The following is a 20,998-nucleotide window of genomic DNA, read 5'->3' as shown; positions in this document are numbered from 1 at the left end:
ATAATAATAACAACTACTTCAGAGTGTTGTTTTGAGGATTTATTGAATTCATATTTATAATTATTGTCTGAGATTAATATTTGTACTTGGAACCGTGTAAATACTATGTAATTATTTGCTAAATAATATAAAAAATAACAGATTTGTTTTATATTTCAAGATTTATTTAGGAGATGAAAACATTTTTATTATGTTTAAATTTTTTACTTTGGTGCTTATGACAAATGAAAGCTATAGGAGGATACCATCAAATGACAAACTTAAGTACAAAATAAATGGAACAGTGGTAAACAGGTTGTCTGGCTTTCATGTATTTTTATTTTTTTTTATTTTTATATTTTTAAAATCTATGGACATGGAAAAGGATTCCTAATAATGTTTTTACATGTAAATCAAAATGTCAAAAAGGGGAAAAATGAAACAAAACAAAACAAAAAGACAAACACTAGAATCCAAATAAAAAAAATTGTGCTGCCTCTTTGACAAATCTCTGAGGAAGTGTATTAATTTTGGAACCTTCACTACTGTTATTAAGTCTCTTATGTCACTATGGTGTTGTGGGACACAGGACAGTGTACCAGACATAGTGATGGGGGCTCCTAGTATTTAAAATTGTAGCATGAAAAATTAGGCACATTAGACAAGTAATTCTATTTATAATTGAAATAATTCTTAAAGATATTATGAGTTTCTACTCATATAGTAGTATCAGAGTGACTACTTTTAATGACTTCTGAACAACTCAATGTGATATGCAACAGGCACATCAAATCAGGCTAGCTTTGAGGACAGTGTAAAGACATATAGGAACAGAGTTAGTGTTCAAGGTAAGCTTCATTTTTGTTCATGATAAACAAAACTGTGCTAAGCATGACAGTGCTTGATAAAACTTCTATATTAAGAACGAGCTGTTTTTATAGAAGGTCACACTATGTGCATTATTGATGTTTCCACAGTTTTCAAATCCCTTTGTTATTTTTCCTCATTATCAATGTGGAGGTATTAAAAGTGACTATGTGCTATCCAATGCAGTAGCCATAGCCAAATATGACTCTTTAAATTTACTAAAATGAACTAAGCCAGGTACAGTGGCTCATGCCTGTAATCTTAGCTACTTGGGAGGCTGAGGCAGGAGAATTTCTTGAGGCCAGGAGTTTGAGACCAGCCTGGGTAACACTGTGAGAACTCATGCCTGAAAACAATAAAAAAAAAAAAAAAATACCTGGGCATAGTGGCACCTGTCTGTAGTCCCAGTGCCCTAGGAGACTGAAGCAGGAGGATTGCTTGAGTCTAGGAATTTGAGGCTGCAATGAGCTATGGTTGTGCCACTGTACTCCAGCTTGGGCAAGAGAGCAAGATCTTGTCTCTAAAAATAAATGAATAAATAAATAAATAAACTATAAATTCAGTTCCTCAGTCCCACTAGGTACATTCAAACTCTCAAAAGCCACAAACAGCTAGTGGCCACTATATCAGACAGAACCGATATAGAATGTCTCCAACACTGCAGAAAGTTCTATTAGGCAGTGTTAATAAGTAGCATTTATTTTAGATAACTAATATGAAACCTTAATTGTTTTGAAAATTGCACATATTTTCACATTTTCAATAAGAACTTTCTTATTTTTTCCCATTGGATAAAAATATTCAAAACTAAGCATAGTTATACTTCTATTCCATATATATTTCAAATCATGATACAAAATAAGTCAGGAACAATTAAATGTAGAATAGTCTCTGTCTATAAATCAGTACCAAGCTAAGCAACAACGTTTTCATTTTCCTGTTGTTTTCAATAATACAGAAAATTTTATTTTTACCTATGAAAATAGCAAAGATATCACAAACTAATTCCAAATATTATGAACTTAAGTATATTTCTAATACTATGGATCATGAAAGGAATTTAACACTGAAATACAAAGAGAGTCTCACATGGGCTTTCTAGTGCAGTTTAGTTTCCCAAGTAGTCAAATGACCATTTTCATAGCAATTCAGCACAGGATCAGCATATATGCAACATATATTCTTCATATAGAATAACTTATAAAATTATGTTGATCCAAATAGCAATAGAAATACTTATTATCTTTAACAAAAGAGGGGCAATTAACTACTTTTTTCATAGTTGAAATATGTAGTATTAAATTATTCTTTATGAAAAAATTAACAAAAATAACAAATTTGACCAAAAGTTTAAATATAATTATTAAAAACATCATTATTTAGTAAATATTTTTTGTAGATAGATGTAAAAGAGACATTCTTTGCTCTTTGAAGACTTTTCAAAGTCCTTTAAAAGATTGGAGAAAGATAGATATATATATGTATATATAAAGTAAGGAAAGAAGTTGAAGAATCATATGCTATTAATAATTGTCAAATGATTGGAATAGGTGAGTTCCATAGAAATTTTAGTCATCTAATAATCATAAAATTATTTTAAGAAATGTTTATATTCCATGAAAACATTTGAATAGTCATGACAAAAGAAACACACTATAATTAAAATGATATAGAACTCCTTATATATAAGGAAAATATTGGGCATATTAAGTTTTTATTGGGTTGCCATAGCTCACATGGAATATAATAAAGTGTCTCTCAAGACTTGTGCTTTTATTTTTTTGAGTTTAATATAAGACAGAAATATAGATATTCAAAATGCAAACATGGTACCTGATTGCAAACTAAACTATAATAAAATATTACAAAACATTTTTATAAGAAAAATTTACCCAGAAAGTACAGCTTAAAAAATGCATTAAGAAATCACTTCTCATCATCTGACACTTTTAATCTAGCCCAGTTTGATTGTAGTAAAAGAGCATGTTTTGTATTATTGATATCAAAATAACTGAAATGTTTAGCTGATAATTGTTATTCATATAGATAATATTTTAATGGATTAAACATTTAAGAATTTGACATACCCAAAATTCTTGTATAATATAACTCAGCATTGCATTTTCCCCAAGCAGGGCATAAAGTGTCTTAATGCAGGCAAAATACAAGACAAAATACAAGGTATATTTTGACTATATTTCTATTTTGAATACTTGAATAAAAACTAATAACAATATTCATGTGATATTTGTTATGATGGGCATAATCAGACATATTTTAATATATAAAGATCTTTAAAGGTAATTTTGCTTCTATCAACAATTGTTGCCTGTTTGATATTTAGAATATGCTCTTTAATGATATTTGTTATAATTCAATGAAAACAAAGTTGTTTTGACACAGCTGGTCATTCAGGGCATGAAAGGTAAACTAATATGTTATTAGTAAAATTGAAATAAATTTAAATATGTCATTTTAAAAATCCTCTACATAATTTAAATATAATTAATGCTACACAGACTATTAAGTCAATTTCAATAAAAAAACAAATTAATTGAATCTACTTGAATTATTTGGCCATTGTGCATAACCTTTAATATTGCTTGTAATATTAGCAAAAGTTTATGTACTAGTCTTCAGAGGATGAATGAATCCATACCGAATATGTTTAACTCAAGCAAAAGCAGTTTCTCAAGTAATTGTAGAAATCCATGCCTTAGAGGTGTGGTATGATTCCTATTCTCTCATGTAACTATAAGAATTTGGAACTTTATTACAGAATCACAAAGAATGATTTTTAATGGAATAATCTGCATATGTATGCCATGAAATATAATACAAACTTCTGAACAGTACCTCAGAGTCTTTGTGCTTTCCCTATAGGGCTCAGCATAAATGCATGCGAAAATCTTGGTAAATGACTACTGAATTAGAAAAGTATTAGAGAGAATGTTTTCATTGAAAGACACACACAGAGAAATATACGATATAAATATGATAGGTATATGATATATATACACATATTTTTGTTTTACTATAACATATCATACAACAAAAGAATAAAATGTAGTTATCATAGGACAATCAACCATACTACGTATTATGCAACTTCAAGTTGCGTTTTTCTTCTGTAAAGTTTTTAACACATTCACTGCCATGTGAATTGTATTTAATTTACACATGAGGCCCTGAGGCCTCATGAAGCATATGTAACTCACACGTCTCATCTTGGGAGCTGTAAGAACTATTTTTCAAGTTGCATATAACTCATGCACAGAAAACAATAAAAAATAACAAATTTTTCATAAATTAGAGAGGATTGTTTTGTTTTTGAGGTTTTTATTCTATTTTCATAATAAAACACTGTGGCCCCAAGGAAAAAAATTGTTTCTAGTGTGGCAATGTGTTAAAATTTAATATGTTAACAATAAAGTAAATTACCCAGCACTTGTTTTGAATGTCTTCTTTCAGAAAAATATTAATTGCCTCCTAATATTAAAGTAAAAATTTTGAAGTAACAATGTGTACGTTTTCTCTTAATTACATATTTTCTAAAAGCAAGGATCCTCAAATTAACTATATAAGACTTTGAAGATTTTTTTTTACTTTACCTGTTTGTATGCTAAAACATATTCAATACAATCTTTTAATTAATTTCTTTTTTAAAGTTGATGGCATGGCAATAATATTTATCGTCTGCAGTATGTCTTTACATTTTATATTAACAAAAAAGATTTGTGCATTTGGGCCTTTTCAAAGTATGAACCTAATCTTTTAAGACCTGATGCTCTGACATATTTGAGAATCAACACTCTTTTTATTTATGTTTCTTCTACCTTGACCTTAGAGAATGCAAATTGCTGCTGTAAATGGATTAATTTACTCTTCTACCAGAATAATATACTTAAAACTTTCTCAAGCCTTGAAACATGCTGAGTATTAAATATTATAATCCTCCTTCTCTTTTTTCTCTCAAAGGAATTAATTGCAGGCTAAGTCTCTCCTCTTTCCATCATTTTAAAAAGTAAATGGTATTTGTGAATACTGTTATTTCTACTATAAATAAAAAGAGACTAGTTTTTGATGTCATATATCCTTTATTTAACAAAAAATTTAATCATTTCTTACCTGAATCCAGACCATATATGTCATGAAAAACAATGATCTGAGAGATCAAAAGAATTGTGAACAATGTAGTTCTGAAAAATGAAACATGAATGGTTTTCTGAATATGGGTATGATTCAAACAGACAAGCACAGATAAATCTACATGAATATTGCATCTGGTTCATTGAGTAGCTTATAATTTTGAAACTGTCACATCAGCAAATACATCAACATGGCTAGAAAATAAAAAAAGGAACTACATTTATGTTAAGTGCAATTGCTTCTAGCTCACATAAGATAACCATGACTATATTTTAAATAAAATACTAGCTTTATAAAACAAGTTAGTTTTACTCATACAAAGTAGTTTACTGTTAACTATTCCCTGAGTGAAGAGAATTGAACACACAAAAGGAGCTAAATAAAATATTTTTGAAATAATAGGCATATATACATTTTATGTGTGTGTATATACACATATATTTAATGCATAACACAGAAATGGTCAAATGGTTATGATAATTCCTTTTAAAATCATGTTTTGAAATTATTATAATGTAAAACTCATGGAATCTTGGTATAGTCAAAGGTCATGATAATTTCATTTTTTTAAGATGAGTTTTTACTTAAGAGGTCATTATCTCTTGGACATGCAATAGACAATATCTAAATATATCTAAATATGTGAAGAGTGTTTTAATACTGAGAAAAATCTTGTAGTTATTTTTTCTTAAAAAAATCAGAATATAATTATGAATTATCTGACCGAGTTAGAAATATATATTAGGATATTATGTCAAGCTTGACTATGGCTTATTTAAACAAACAAAAATTGTGAATTGTAGGTGAATTTTACTTGGGCGGGGTAAAGATTTGGGTTAATCAAGCTGCTATTTTTACTTTGATGTAACACTTTATGTTTCATACATTGTGCCATGATTTGTAACTAAGTGTGAGTCCTAGAAATGGGCCTTAGCTTTTCTTTATTCCTCTTTATTTTTCACCTTCTTTTCTTCCTCCCTGCCTCTTTTCCATTAGAACCATTCTCTTTAAATTCAATTGAAGATTCTTGGTGTTCTATATTTATAATATATCCCCTAAAATGTAACATTCAAGCAAAACATCAGAACTTGATTTTAAACTTCAATTTTAAAATATTCTTATGCTAGGGATTATTTTGAAATAACTTCCTTTTGGTGATGTTCCATTAAATAAATCTCCTTGCAAGTCTAGCTAACTTAAAAAATAAAACTCTAGAAATAGATTCACATAGTTTACATTTCTAAGAAAATTGTATCATACATTCCTTCCGTTTACCAGTAAGTAATATAGTTTGGGCATTTATAAGGAATGCCTTCTTCAATAGAATTTTTCTTTCAGTGAGTTGTTAATGAAACTATAGAATTATTCGCTGTAAGTCAATACATAAAAATGATAATTTAATTGCAAAAAGGTCATAGAAATATATTTTGACAGTATATAAAAAGAAAGATATTATTTTGTCCTTGTCCCGCCCATCCCCCTGAGTCAGAGCCTCAAGCATGTCCATTCTCCAGTCAGTGCGCCTGGGACTCATCATGTAGACTTTTGTACCCCCATGAAGAGCTGAAATAAAAAAAAAAAGATATTATTTTGAATCTTTATATTTTACAACTGAGTTTTGTAAACTGTAAACTGAGTTTGGAAATGCTCATGAAGGCAGTCAATATTAGTGAGAGTGGTAAAATGAGTAGCAAACTCAGATATTGCTTTTTTAAGTACCGATATATAAACTCCACACAGTTATCTTTCTGTAAGTGGTTTTCAAATTGGCGTGGACACCTTTAAGAGAAGGAGTGTATGAATCTGTAATGAGTGTGAAAGTACAGTCACCAATCGGAAACCTCACATTCCCGAAATCACTTGCAGTTCACATTTTTCTCCACGCAGCAGAATTTTAAATGTGGGGCATCTCCTGCTCTCCTTCTCTTTCCTTCCAATTGACTGTAAGGTATTAAGTGAAAACCCTTCAACTATGGCACATGACACAAACATTGCAGCGCTGAAACGCATCGAATGGGAGGCTCCTTTCACGTCCAGAACTCTGTAAGCGTCGAACGCTGACTCTCTGCTCCTTCATCTATTGCTCTCCCAATCCCTGCCACGGTGCCATTCCCCTCCTGTGCCTCTGCCCACCTGGAAAATATCGTCTACTCTTTAAACTACGGCGACTTTCTCTTCTCGGTCCACTTTTCCCCGTTGCCATCAACATTTCTTCAAAACATTCGGATGAGTTTTGAAGTGGGTTTTTCACCCTCACTCGACTGTGATAGCTTAAGTGCTTTCAAGAAAGAAAATGATGTTGATAATAATAACGAATATGGTATCACAGAAATCCCGACCCCAGCGGTAAGGTTTCCTTGGCGCGCCCTTAACAAACGCGTAAGTTTAGACCGAGAGCTTTGCTCCTTGCTTTGGGCTCCTGTCTGATTACCCATCTATCTCCACCTGCTGGCAGTGGAACCATTTTTGCTGTCGACTAACCCCCTCTAGCGCCGAGCCGGCAGCATCCGCGCTTGGCTGCCAGGCCGAGGGAGCGCCGGGCTTCACCGAGTTCCGCAGCGCTCTGGGCTCTGTCCCTGCCCTCTGCACCCGCCGAGGCCGCGGGACGAGGTCGCGGGGACCGCGGACGCCGAGGCCCCTTCACCTGGCCCCGGGGCGGGGGCCGTGGAGTCCCACCACGTAGCCAGCGCCGCGTCTTCCGACAGCCCCGAGCGCCGGGAGGGAGTGGGAGCCGCGAGGGGGCGGCTCGCGCGGGGAGAGCCGTCCGCCCCCAGCGAGCGCGCTCGGCGCTGCTTTGCGTGTGGCCACGCGCCACTCGACCCTTCGGCTGCTTGGAGCTCGCGGCCCGACGCCACCACGCCGCGGGCGCTCGGGGTCCACAGAATCCCAGCGCCACGGCTGCGACAATGCTCGTGACCTCCACCGCGAAGTCACCGCCACATGGCGACGCGAAGACCTCGGCGAACCCGGGTGCCGGGCACCCGCCGGTTTGCAGCCTGATATGACTCCCCCCTGCAGCGTCCTCCCTCCCTTCGCTTTCCTGAGATTCCGAGCGGCGGAGACGGCCACAAAGCCGAGGCGCCCGCCTTGGTGGGCAAGTTTGGGCGCCCCGCGCTAGGATCGGTCGGGCTGACCGCCGCCGCCAAGCTCTCCCCGGGACGGGAGCGCTGTCCCCAGCACTCGCCCCCTCCAGCGGCGGAAATGTGGATAAGTACGGGGGAGGCGGAGTCAGGAGCTGACCACTCTTAAAACAGTCGGCGCTGGTCCCGTGGAATGGGGGGCTAAGTGCTTGGGGGGCTCAGTGCGGCCTCAGAGATGCCGGGAAAGCGGCTGTCACCGCCGGGGCGCGGCTCAGACGCGGCCGAACCGGACGTGTCCGCGGTGCCAGCCCCTGCCAGCGCCACTCGGGCAAGGGGCTGAGGGCTCCGTCCGCGGCTCTCTCGGACACTCGCAGCCCCACGGAGCCGCCTCATTCGCTCAGCTCTCCTAGAACCGGCCGGAGGAAAGTTCCCGTGACCCCCACGCCTCTCCACAGCTGCTGCCCCTTCCCTGATTTTGGCTCTGCAAGTGCCCACTTCAGTCCGGAGAGGCGCTCGGGCCGTCGGAACTGTCCGCCCCACCTGGCCAGCCCTCCCCGCCCCCACCCCAGCCGTGAGCGCTCCCCCGCCCCTTGCTCCCCTCCCCCAAACCACAGCCCGAGCTCGCTCCTGCGCGCGCGCTCTCTCGGGCCCAAGTGAATAGTCCTCGCGCGAGCGGGACACTGTGGTGGATGCAATTCCGCTCGCCTCCAGCCTCCAGGAGCTCCCCGGCACCGCAGGCAGCGTCTTCCTCCGAAGCAGCTGCACTTGCACCTGGGCAGCCTGGACCCTCGTGCCCCGCCCCCGGGACCTCACGCGGGGGGCGCCCCGGGACACCCCCTGCGGGCCGGGTGGAGGAGGAAGAGGAGGAGGAAGAAGACGTGGGCAAGGACCTCCACTCTATCCAGAACACCTACCTGCGCTGCTGCCACTTATCTTTAAGGCGGAGGAGAAGAGATCCAGGGAGAGCCATGGGGGGCTGCGAAGTCCGGGAATTTCTTTTGCAATTTGGTTTCTTCTTGCCTCTGCTGACAGCTTGGCCAGGCGACTGCAGTCACGTCTCCAACAACCAAGGTAAGGGACGGGGCGGAGAAGCAGGAGGGGCAGGGAGGTGGAGGGTGCTTTGAGAACCAGAGGCACTGGTCGCCTCCTGCAGGTAACTTCCTCTAGGGGTCAGCTTCTCCCAGGCTTGCTACATGAGGGGCTCGAGGGGGTCGAGGGTGTCTCCTCACCAGAAAGCCTTGTCTACACCTCCCGGGACTGGCGACCCCAGGAGCTACCATAGCCAAGATCCTTTTTGCTTCCAAAGGTCTCGTGCCGATGCGTGAGCATCAGCGGTACTTGGGTCTCACCGCTGGCGGCCGTGGGACCGCTCCCCGCTGCGCTGTCTCCACGGGAGGTTAGGCACTGTGGCACAGACTTAACGGAGACTCCTGGCCCTTGGCGGTCGCTCATACCAGGGTAACGTGTGGATTCTTCCACATGCCTTCTTGAAAGGCAGATTGCTCCCGGTATACCCTGTGACCAATTATCAGCCTTTCTCTAGTAGCTCTATGCCGCCCTCGCCCAGCCTCAGCCCTTGTACCCCGTCTACTGTCCAAGCCACTGGCTGTAGACTTGTTCTAAATTATTCCTAGACCAGATGCCCACAGATCTGCGTTGTGGTTTCTCTTTCTTGCAGGCAACGAGTAGATAAGCATTAAGGGTAAATTTCCAAGTTGTGAATATCGTATTCAAAAAGTCCAGTCACTGACAGATTTCTTGGAGGACTTTGTTTCCGTGGATAAAGTGGTAGAAGGAAAGTGAATAGTGTGTGAAAGGTGACGGACAGCACTTAGTGTATCTGAGCATTTTCTTTCCTTCTAGTCAAACAAATTTTATTAAACATATCTGATTGAATTTCTGCTATGAGTAAAGATCTACAAAAATATCACCTTCATATTCTAAATACGCTTAGACTTAACATCGAACAACCATAAAAGTTTTCCAGCATGTACCTGCCTTGATGCCATCACTGGCACTGTGAGGACCACCAATATGTCACCTGTTATCGCACACTGTTTTAAAGACTTCAAATATAAAACAGTGTGGTCAATTACAGTTACCATTTAACATATAAGGAATATGTTCCAGGGTCTCAGAATAATTTCCAGCTATAAAAATGGAGGTCACATGGCTTGAAACTGTGCACTTTTTGTGTGAGGGGGAGAAGGTTAAGAGAAGGCAAGTAAATAACACAGCTTTTTTTTGTCATAAACATATGACCATTTTATTTAGAAATGTAAGTATTCAGAATCAGTATTGGGTTCTCATATATACAGTTGTTACTTTTGGCATGTTTTCCTAATTATTACTTTTTTTTTTTTTTTGCCTGACAGAGTGCAATCACAAATAGATAGGTGATTTTGTTAACCAGCTATAACCCTCATGACTTTGAAGATATATCACCTAATAAGTGCTAGTTATAGTGCCACACTCTGTTGTGGTGGTGTATGCTTTCACACCACATCCCTCATTTGTTTTCAAGGACTATTGGTATTAAATATCAAAGAAGTAGTTACTTTATCTCTTTGAAAATAGAAGATTGTTAAAAAATATGTAATTATTTACTTGACCTTTTTTATTTTAGGGAGAGAAAACAATTTTTAATAATTGGAAAGTCAGACATTTATATTGTACTTTATATTAGTATCTAGGTACACTAAAGAAGTTTACTAGAAGTTTACAACAGTTACTCAATAATTTTCCTAAAACAATATTTATTTAAGTACCTGTGATACATCAGTAACCACCCTAGGCCCTGGAGATAGTAACATAAATAAAACACATATCTGAATCTCAAAATGACTATAGTACCATTCTACCAAAACGTGTCCTGTTAAAGTATGACCTTTCAGATATTCACATTAAATTTAAGTGCATAGTGTTCTTTATTAACCTCTTGTGGTAATTTTTATTTGCTTATCTAATGACTTCCTCATACTATTTAAAGAGGTTTTACTTAAAATATATGCCAACCATATGTAATTTGTTTTTATTAATTAGCTTAACTTAGTGAATAAGTATTACCTGGTTTTCCTATCAGTTAAATAGGAGAATTATACATTGTATACTTAAACTCTTATTTTGAATTTGTATTAATACATTAGAAACACAGGCTGTGCATAAGAATACACTTGGGTAGGATAGTAGGTAAAGGTTAACTTGGATAAAATTTGGCATAGTTTTTCAAAAGAAGATTATAGACAAAGTGTGATCAGACTTTTTCATCAGACACAAATGATTGTTTATAAAATGCCTTTAACTGCCTAAAATCATAGTGATCATAAATTTTTCCTGATAAAATTGAGATAACTTCCAAATACTGAAATCATCACACTAATGGATAATGAATGCCAACCTTCTAAATGTTACTGTAATGAACATTTTAGAGATTTAAAAAAATGTTTAGTTTCATAAATAGATTACATAAATAAAAATAGCTTATCAGTTTTTAAACATAGGACATTGTAGAATTACCATATGTATACAATATGGAAAAATCAATGTAAAATATAAATTTGATTTTCATACACATAAAATAAATATTGGTAATAATGTTTATGTTTAGATTAGAGAACTTTATTTTCCTAGTAATTTTTTCACTTTAAGGACTAATGGAATTAATATTTTATTTTTTAAATGTTATTTTATAGAGGGCAAAATTGCATTTTTGTGTAATTTTCCTTCTTAATTAGAGACATTTACAAAGTAAAATTTTAATGTTATGTATCTATTTTTACCAAATTTTATAAAATACTTTATGGCTGAAAAGAATGGATTCACTCTCCCCACACCTCCCCCCAATCCAACTGCCTGTTTTCTGTATGTAGGCAAGGTAAAATGATGACAATGACAAAAAAGTGAACTACTTCACTATTTGAACATGCTACTAAGAGTAACTTGCATATAGAGAGAATCTCTTCCGTTATCTTTTAACAGGCTGTGAAGCTGTGCACTGTAAAGGCAAAATAAATCAATTTGACTCTCTCTTCCTATTACACAAACCTACTTGAATTGATCAGACAGTAAAGGTGTTTCCTAGATCACTTTATCTGATTAAGTAAGTGAAAACACGAATTGTGTTCAAATCTTTCTCATATTCCATAAATTTTCCCTATATTGAAAACCACAGTATTAATTGGGTGTTGATAATTTTTATTTAAAACACTATTTTATCTTCTCAAGATATGTAACTTTTCATTTCTGCACTATACACATAGATGAATATATTTATAAAACACCATCTTGCTTCATGTAGAAGTTCACCATATAATGTATATTAATTACAGTGGCTAGTAGCCACCAGAGGTCCAATTATTCAAATATTACAGCAGATAGTACTTTATAGCCTAAATGAGTTGATGCATCTCTCAGGGTGTGGCTCATTTAAAAAAAACAATGTGATAGCATACTCAACTAATTAAGGTCAAAATATTGTATGGGTACATGAGTAGTCAACTTATTTTACTACCAATACTGTGTGAATCAATTTCCTCCTACCCATGCAATTCAGTGACATATAAAATACACAAGCAAAACAATAGTGTTGGTTTCACTGAATTTATTAATTTGAGTGAATTGACTGCAAAATCCACTGAATTGTAGGTAAATACAAGTAAACATATCTAAGCAGAAAAATAATTGCTTAACCAAATTTATGGCCCAAAATTAGTTGAACTTCTGTGAGTATTGCTCACAAACTGTAAGATTGAATATTATTCTCATATTTATAGAAATGGAGAAATTGGGATTTTTATAAGAATATCTAAGAATGAACTTTTCTGAAAATATTAAAAAGTTTGTTAAATTAGGAAAATGGGATAATTTACAGAGAATATTTCTGAAAGACTCTTCAGTTAGATGAAATTAGTTTTCAGGGATAAACTATTCATAGTTGTAAAAATGTAAGAGATTTTTATCACATGCCTTCTTATTAGACATAAGTATAAATACAACTTAGAATATAATTTTATTGTACATTTACAAGATGAAATAAGTCATTGTATAATTAGTCATAATGATTATCACCCAAAGTAGAAAGATAAAATATCATTTTTATGCAGATCTAGCAGTGACTATTTACATGTTGTTTGTTCTGGGTTTGGGATAAGACTATATCTAAAAACCTTTTCTTGGTCAAAAATTATACAATGTTCATTAAGGATCTCTTATTCAATCCAGAAGTAACTTAGAAGAATATAGTAAAAGCTAATATAGTGTACGTGAATAAAACACTTTTATATGAATTCTCTAAGAGGAAAAATCTATATTCAATAGTACAAGAGAAATTAATCATTAAATTACATCTTTTTACTTTTGTGTTACTTTTATATTACAAATAAATGTTAGAAAAATATTGGAGTTGAAAGCCTTTCATTTTCTTTCTTCACTAATCATTCCTAGTATAAACTACTTACATACAAAAGGCATCATAGATTTTCTGTATTTTCCTCTACCAGACTTCTTTGTGTATCATACGATCTCAATGTCCACCCTCCCACAAACACAAATATTTCTGACTATATTCTCCATTTGTCCCAAATGGTTAAAGAATAGATCCTACTTTAAACTGTACCTCAACCAAATGCAAACAGTAGTGGAAATGTCTTCATTGTACCCCTGACTCAACATTTTTTGGAGATAAATATATATAGTTAAGTGATTAAAATAGGTTGACTTTGCCCAATGTACATTGTCAATCATGTAATCAAACTAAACTCATACAGAAGGATTAAATTGCTTATACATTTACATCTTTCTATTCAACTTACAATTTCGTCATACTGACATCATTTCTTTTTTTTTTTTTTTTCCTTTTTATTTCAGCTCATCATGGGGGTACATAAGTTTAGGTTATATACATTTTCCATGTCCCACCCATCCCCCCAAGTCAGAGTCCCAAGCGCATCTGTTCTCATTCTCCAGACAGTGCGCCTGGCACTCATCATGTAGTCATACCTCCATCCCCTCCCCCCCCCACCAAGTGAAAACATATTACTTCTGCTCTTGCCTTATTTTATTGAGTATTGTTTTCTAGAATCTAAAATTTAGATGATGGATAAAAAAGATAAGGCAGGCATGTTCTATGCCCTCATGGAATTTGGGTATGGAAAAAAACAATAAAGATTTTAGGAATTCTATGGAGGAAGGAAAAATGTGCTGAGAGAGAAAACAGTAAGAGAGACATGCTGTTTTAGATGGAACAGTTGGAAAGGCTTGTCTGTAGGGAGGACATTTAAGCCTCATTCTCAGGGATAAAAAAGAGCTAATTTTACAGAGTGGGAAGAAGTGCATTATAGGAGGTATTGGGAACTGCCTGAGCAATGGTCTTGAAGAGAAAGGAGCTTGACACATTTGAAAAACTGAGTCCATTGTGACTGGAACAGAACTTACTGAGCAAGGAGGTCAGTTGCAGAAAGGGAGATCTGAAAGATTGTCAGAAAGCAGATTCTACAGAGTAGAAAATGGTCCATGGTTAAGGAGCTCACTTTTTATATTATTTCAGGTAAAACATGAAGCTATTGGGAGATTTTGACCGACTGAGTAAAATGAACCAATTTACATTTTAGGAGTACTATGGCTAGTGAGCAAAGAGCCATTGAAAGATGGCAAGAGTAGAGTTTGTTGCAGTTGTCCAGGAGGAGGGTTATGGTGGCTTGTCCTAGAGCAGTGACAGTAGAGATGGAGAGAAGATAGATTTGAGATATATTTTGGAGGTAGAATTAATGGGACTGTCTTGTGCTTACAGAGAAATAAATGCAAAAAGCCCAAATGAATTTTCTATTATTCCGCCTTAAAATGATCTTGATATATAAATACTGATAATTGACAAGGGAGCAAGGGACGGTGTAGAGCAAAAATATATAACAAGGGTGAGATGCCCATTTCCCACTTTCTTCAGTTCAAACTGACTAGATTTAAAATAATCTTAATAGGACAATCGCGCTATTTCTAAGCATTGGACATAATATAAACTCATATTGGATCAACAAATAAAACTTGGTGCATTTCTGACATGATAACTTTCCATATATAGTTATTTTTTTGTCAGAGTGATGATGACACAAGTAGGTAGGAAAATCCTCACAAGGCCAGATACTCAGCCAAACAGAGCCTAGTTTTTAGTTAGTAGGCAGCAATATTTGAGGGTTTGGCATATGTGCCAGTTTTATTCATCTCTGTTAGGATCAAATTACTGTTGTTTAAAATCAAAATTCTTTGTGAAACTGGATAAAAAAATAGATGTGTTTTCATATATTTGCCATTATGCTTCTCTTCTTTCTGCATTTTGTTTAAATGAACAAAAATAAATTAAACCTTCAGCAAGACCAAGAAAATGAAATTTTAGAATATATGATATTCTTGAAGACAGAATTAATGATATTATTGGGGACAGGGATAAGGGAAGAAACTGTTACTCTCTTAACTAAACAACAGTAAATTTCATGCAAATTAAAATTTTCTCTGACCAGTTAATTACCCATTATTTTAGTTGCTTTTTACTAATACTATGTGAAAATAATTGTTAAATATAGATAAGCATAAAAATTTCTACCTTAAACAACACTCTTCTATTCTTAGCATACATTTACAAAATTCATATTCTGGAGACACTTCATTTAAACATTCCTAAATATGTTTAAATATATACTCAAATGTGGTAAATCTTACATTCTAAATCTTAGTGCTTTAGAATGTTCTGCAAAATACTATTTTTATAGTTATTCCCTTTCAATAAATAATATGACTTATTATGGGATATACAGTTTCAGTTTTCAATTATAAATATTCTAAAACTATATGATTCATTTTTTAAACAGATAGCAATTAAAGGCCTGCTATCTGTTAGGCAATGTACTTGCCATATATAAAAGTTCAAGGAGACCTTTCCCTCCAAGAACATAAGATCCTGTGAAGAGTTTCCAGTCTGTTTCCAGATCTGGCAGGAAAATTTGTTTTTTTCAAAACTGAATTTATAATCAAGTAGAAAAGCTTTAAAAACACATTTGTTATATAATAATATATACCAATATTAATTAACCCTCATAATATAAAATATGTACCATTTATTTGGGAATAGTATCTCTAATTTTATCTCGATGTTAAGAAAATAAGTCACTCAGCAACCACGTATTAAATATCAGGCATTATACTAGGTAATGATGCTACATGAAGGTTGTCATACACGGTGTCTGCCCTCTAGGATCTCAGTTTGCTCTGTTGAAATTGCATACTATTAAGTAATTGATATTTACTTGATTTTTATAAGATGAAGAATTATACAGTAAATGAGATTGCATGGGAGAAAGGAAAGGGAGTAAAGAATTGCTGTCCATATTTTTATGTGTTTTATTTGTAAATTGCTTCACAAGAATCTTCTAATGTTAATTTTATGGATCAGTAAATGTTCTATCTAATTACATAAAAGGAAATGTATAAATATGCATTTTACAAACATTCATGTGTACAAAAAATAAATACTTTGCACAATTAATGGATTTTCATGGATTGACATGTGAGTTGAGCTTTTATTCAAAATATATTAGACTGGCCTATTCTGTTGTGTTTATTTTTGTAGGTTAATTATTAAAACTGTATTTCATGTTGAAGATGTTAAGTTTCCAATTTCAAATAGCAACAACCGTATGTTTTAACTGAGCTTTGAGGAAATAATTGGGATGAAAGCGTGAGTTTTCAAGTTCATGTCCTGAAAAATGTATTCAGCTACTTTTCCAGGACACTGCCAAGTCCTCCAGCTTTTGGCCTGTTTGGTGACCTGTACTTGGTTGATATAATTAAAAACTCATTGCTCTTACTCCTGTTTCATTTCATAACTTCAGGTATAAAAGTCCTACTTTTTGATCATAGGAAATATGAGATGACATTGCCTTAGAAAATGGATGTCAAGGAGATAAAAATACATAATCTATTATTTTGCTCTTATAACGTTAGGCGTATTTGTGGATATCTGGATCTAGTATAAACTGAGCACTATACATAAATGTTTGTATATATAATTTCCTATATGAATTTACTAATAACATAACAGTAGAGTATGTGTTCTTTCACATGACTGTACTATATTATGGTACTTGTATTTTGTGGTGCATGAGCATTGCAAAGGGAAACACATTCTTAGATAATACATAAAGTATAACACCTAGACTAATGAAAAGCATTTGCTTTTAATATAAAAATATTCATGATTTAAAAAATAAATAGAAATTTACCTACCTATGATAATTATAATTAGGTGTATTTTAAGAAAGTTAATAAAGAGAAATATTTTGTTTACTAGGAAATAAAAAGGCATTGTGTTAATGTGTATTCCAATTAAGAATTATCTAAGAATAATTGAAATGGTTGCCACCAAATTTGAGTTGAATTATGTCTTAATGGCACCTTAATTTTTACTTTTATAGAGAGACATATTGCCCTTTATATTGCTATGACTCTTTAATTTATTGTAAATGTAACTGAAATTAAATGTGTAATTAGGAAATTTAATTATATGGAGACAATAAATAAGTTGTTCCAAGAATTTATATCTCACACAACTGAAATTGATTTTTAAATATAATGCAGTAGCTAAATATCTATAAACATATCAAAGGTTAAAGAAAAATAGAGGTAGAAAAACAGCTGAATCATGGTATTATTTTTAAAATGAGCCTGCTAATTAAAGATGATTCCTGGTTATATATGTTGAACAACAGTCTATGTCCCTTGATCTCTGCAAGTATAGAAGTGTTCATTGATGACAAACAATCGTAGCTAAAACTTTTTTTAAACATTGAAAATTCATTCCACCTTTCCTCTGGAGTTAAAGTATACTAAAATAATATTTATCTTGTGAATGCAAGTGAAAAATAACTAGTAGTTGACGTTAAGTGTGATGAGAAATAGCTGAATGAACAGATTCCATTGCACAAAACCAGAAGAGGTGTATCAATTTTTTTAATAAAATGAAATCTACGTATTGGTCTACTTGTTAGCAATCAGCATAAAGCCTCAACAACAACAACAACAACAACAACAATAAAACCCAAAGACTAGAATACCCAGGAAATTTTAGAATACTAGAACATTTAATAAAGAAAGTTCACTGTCACCTTTGTTATTTTATATGATCAATTTAATGAGGGAGTGGTCAGAAAGAGATCTTAATTTTTATCTAGAAAGAAACAGAAAAACTTTAAAAGTGCATGCTGTTGGTATAACATCTTGCTTAACATGGTTTAAAAATAAGTACATACTAACATGTTCCAATTTTATTGTTACTTTTATGATGCTATATCACAGCAAAAAGGTACTTACAGTACAATAACTTATTGTCTTATAGTCTTATAGTATAATAACTTCACTTTATAGATTAGAAAAATGTAGTTCACCCAAGTTATTAAAATAACAGTCTGCTAGTTTGTTTAATAAAAATTACACATGTATAAACCTTTATACTATTCACTAGTTTATGGCCAGAAATCTATTTATGGATGCAATGTTTTTTAGGTTTTTCAAGAACCCTATTAACCAGAAATGTGGAATTAAAATTTAAGAACCTAAACTTTTGTACCCCTATAATATGCTGAAATAAAAAAATGAATAAAATGTAAAAAAAGACTCTATTTTAAAGGCTAGTATTCTAAAGTTTTAATAGGTTTATTAAAGCTAAGTTATACTTTTTTTTTTCTAAAAATGCTACAAAGCCTTAAAACAGATAAAATGTTTGACGTGTTTGCATTATAAGATTCTCAAATACTTCTTCATTGCAATATATCTATAGTTACCTTTGGGAGTTTTGTCTGTTCAGTTTTATTTTTATTTCTCAGGTATAAAATCTTCAGTTTTTAATCTCTATGCTTTGCTCACAAATATTATTCTATTCTCAACCTAGTTATACAATAAGTATATATTCATCCAAATTTTAAATTAAATATTTTGATACCTACTATTAATAGGTTTCTTCACTGTGCTAGGCACAGGAAGTACAAAGAGGAGCTACTGCCCTAACTTCTGAGAGCTTAAGGTTTAGCTAATGAACCTCTTTATATTTCACTAAATAATTAAAAAAATAATGTATAATATATATCAAAGTATTATGTATTTATCTGCTCTATAGATAAGTTTCCATTTATGAATTATTGTTTACAGAGATGAAAAGTACTGTTTTTCAGGATCTGGGAATTAATATATGGACATACTAAGAATATATACTCATTCAATATATTGTTCATAATCTTATGTCAGCTATGACTTTGACTCCTGGAAATGAAATAAGATCTGCCACACCCTGCCAAAGGACAATGTTATAAAATTGAGGAGATGTGCCTGAAATTACAATATAATATAAAAAATATAAAATGAAGGGAAATAATATAAATTTTACAAACAAATAAGCTTGATAACTTGAAAAGCTTGAGTTACATTTGGGAAATGAATTGAAATTTATAATCATGATTATATGAAAATAGTAAGAATTATGATCAGTGACTCCTAGAGACCGCCATTTTTAAGCAACTTTGAATTAGTTTTTCTGCATTTAAAGATTAAAACTCATTCTGCATATAAAGATAAAAATAAATATTCAAGCGAATGATATTTTACATTGAGCATAGAACTTGTAAGTGTTATTACTTTGCTTTTTCAATAAAAATTTTATCTTACTCTTTAAAAATATTATATTTAATGATAGGATACCTTTAAAAACAATACAAATCTAAATTTTAATAGATTCTTTGTAGCTTTATCTGTTAATTGTTTTACCTTTAGATGAATGTAAAATTGACAGTACTTGTATGGTTTATATTATATGCTATTTAAAATGTTTCTTCAATGCCTGGGGTTACCATCTCCTATCACGTTAAATTCTTGTTTTATTGTAATTTTTCCCTTTCCTAACTATATTAAATATTTGTTTTTAGCAGTGTTTCAGAACTTTGGAATTTCCGGTATTCTTTAATATTTATCTTTAAAAATTAGTTAAATTATTGTTTGATAGAGCCTGTATTTTTATATTTGAGAAGCACATAGAGGTAGAAATTGCTGCCAGAACTTGGTATTTTTAAACAGAGAAAAATCAATAGCAGATTACCCATGATTAGCTGTTGACATTTAGATTTGTACATTCAGAATGTCAAAAAGCAGTGAAAGCCATCAATGTAGTTTCTATATTATAATAATACCTCTATTTTAAAATCCAGCATTTTATGACCCTCCTCCTTATAAATAATATAGTTTTGAAAATAATTTCCAAAATAATTATAGATCTTGATAAAACTGGTATATTTTAAATAATTAGTTGAAAAAAATTATAAATCTTCTGATTAAGCTAATAGAAAATTCATCACTTTGCGTGCATCTTGTTATTATGACACCTAAGTGCAGGCATTATTTTTAAATTATGAAAATACATATTTCCATAAGGTTATATTAATATATTTTCTTCCTTTAATCATTATACAACACCATGAATATGAGTATGCTATGTCATAAAAGTTATTTTAATTCTATGCCAGAGTATACATCATAAGTCTTTAAAGTATTTTGTGATAGTAGATTATTTACTTAGGCTGTCAGAATGTGATTTAAACCAGACATTATGGAATTGGAGATATTTTCAGAGTTTTCATACCTTAATTGTAAAAGATTATTATTTTATATATACCCCACAACACACACACAATACTCACTGTGATATGGATCCCATTGTCCAAATGCACCACTAGCTGGGTTGGAGGTTCTTCTTTTGATATTGCACCAGAATCCAGGAGACTTGAATGGTACATGTAAAACTAAGAAAAAAACACTGATTTTATATTTAATGCATTTGTCAATGATCTATTTATTGTCCAAGTCCAAGATTATCCTGTTCAGAGCAGTTGCTC

The 20,998-nt window shown here is 34.0% G+C and overlaps 1 protein-coding gene across 1 annotated transcript in view; it reads left to right on the top strand.

Moving 5' to 3' along the window:
- The first annotated feature begins 8,764 nt into the window (after positions 1 to 8,764).
- EPHA6 (EPH receptor A6) overlaps positions 8,765 to 20,998 on the top strand; it is an 836,036-nt gene continuing 823,802 nt past the window's right edge. The window contains exon 1 of the mRNA XM_045557615.1: positions 8,765 to 9,146. Within this exon, the coding sequence (XP_045413571.1) occupies positions 8,765 to 9,146 (382 nt within the window). The remainder of the gene's footprint in view (positions 9,147 to 20,998) is intronic.

The sequence above is a fragment of the Lemur catta genome, chromosome 1 (genome assembly GCF_020740605.2).
Source record: "Lemur catta isolate mLemCat1 chromosome 1, mLemCat1.pri, whole genome shotgun sequence".
NCBI lineage: Eukaryota > Metazoa > Chordata > Mammalia > Primates > Lemuridae > Lemur > Lemur catta.
Note: the sequence above shows the minus strand (reverse complement) of the source record. Positions and strands in the feature narration are given on the sequence as shown.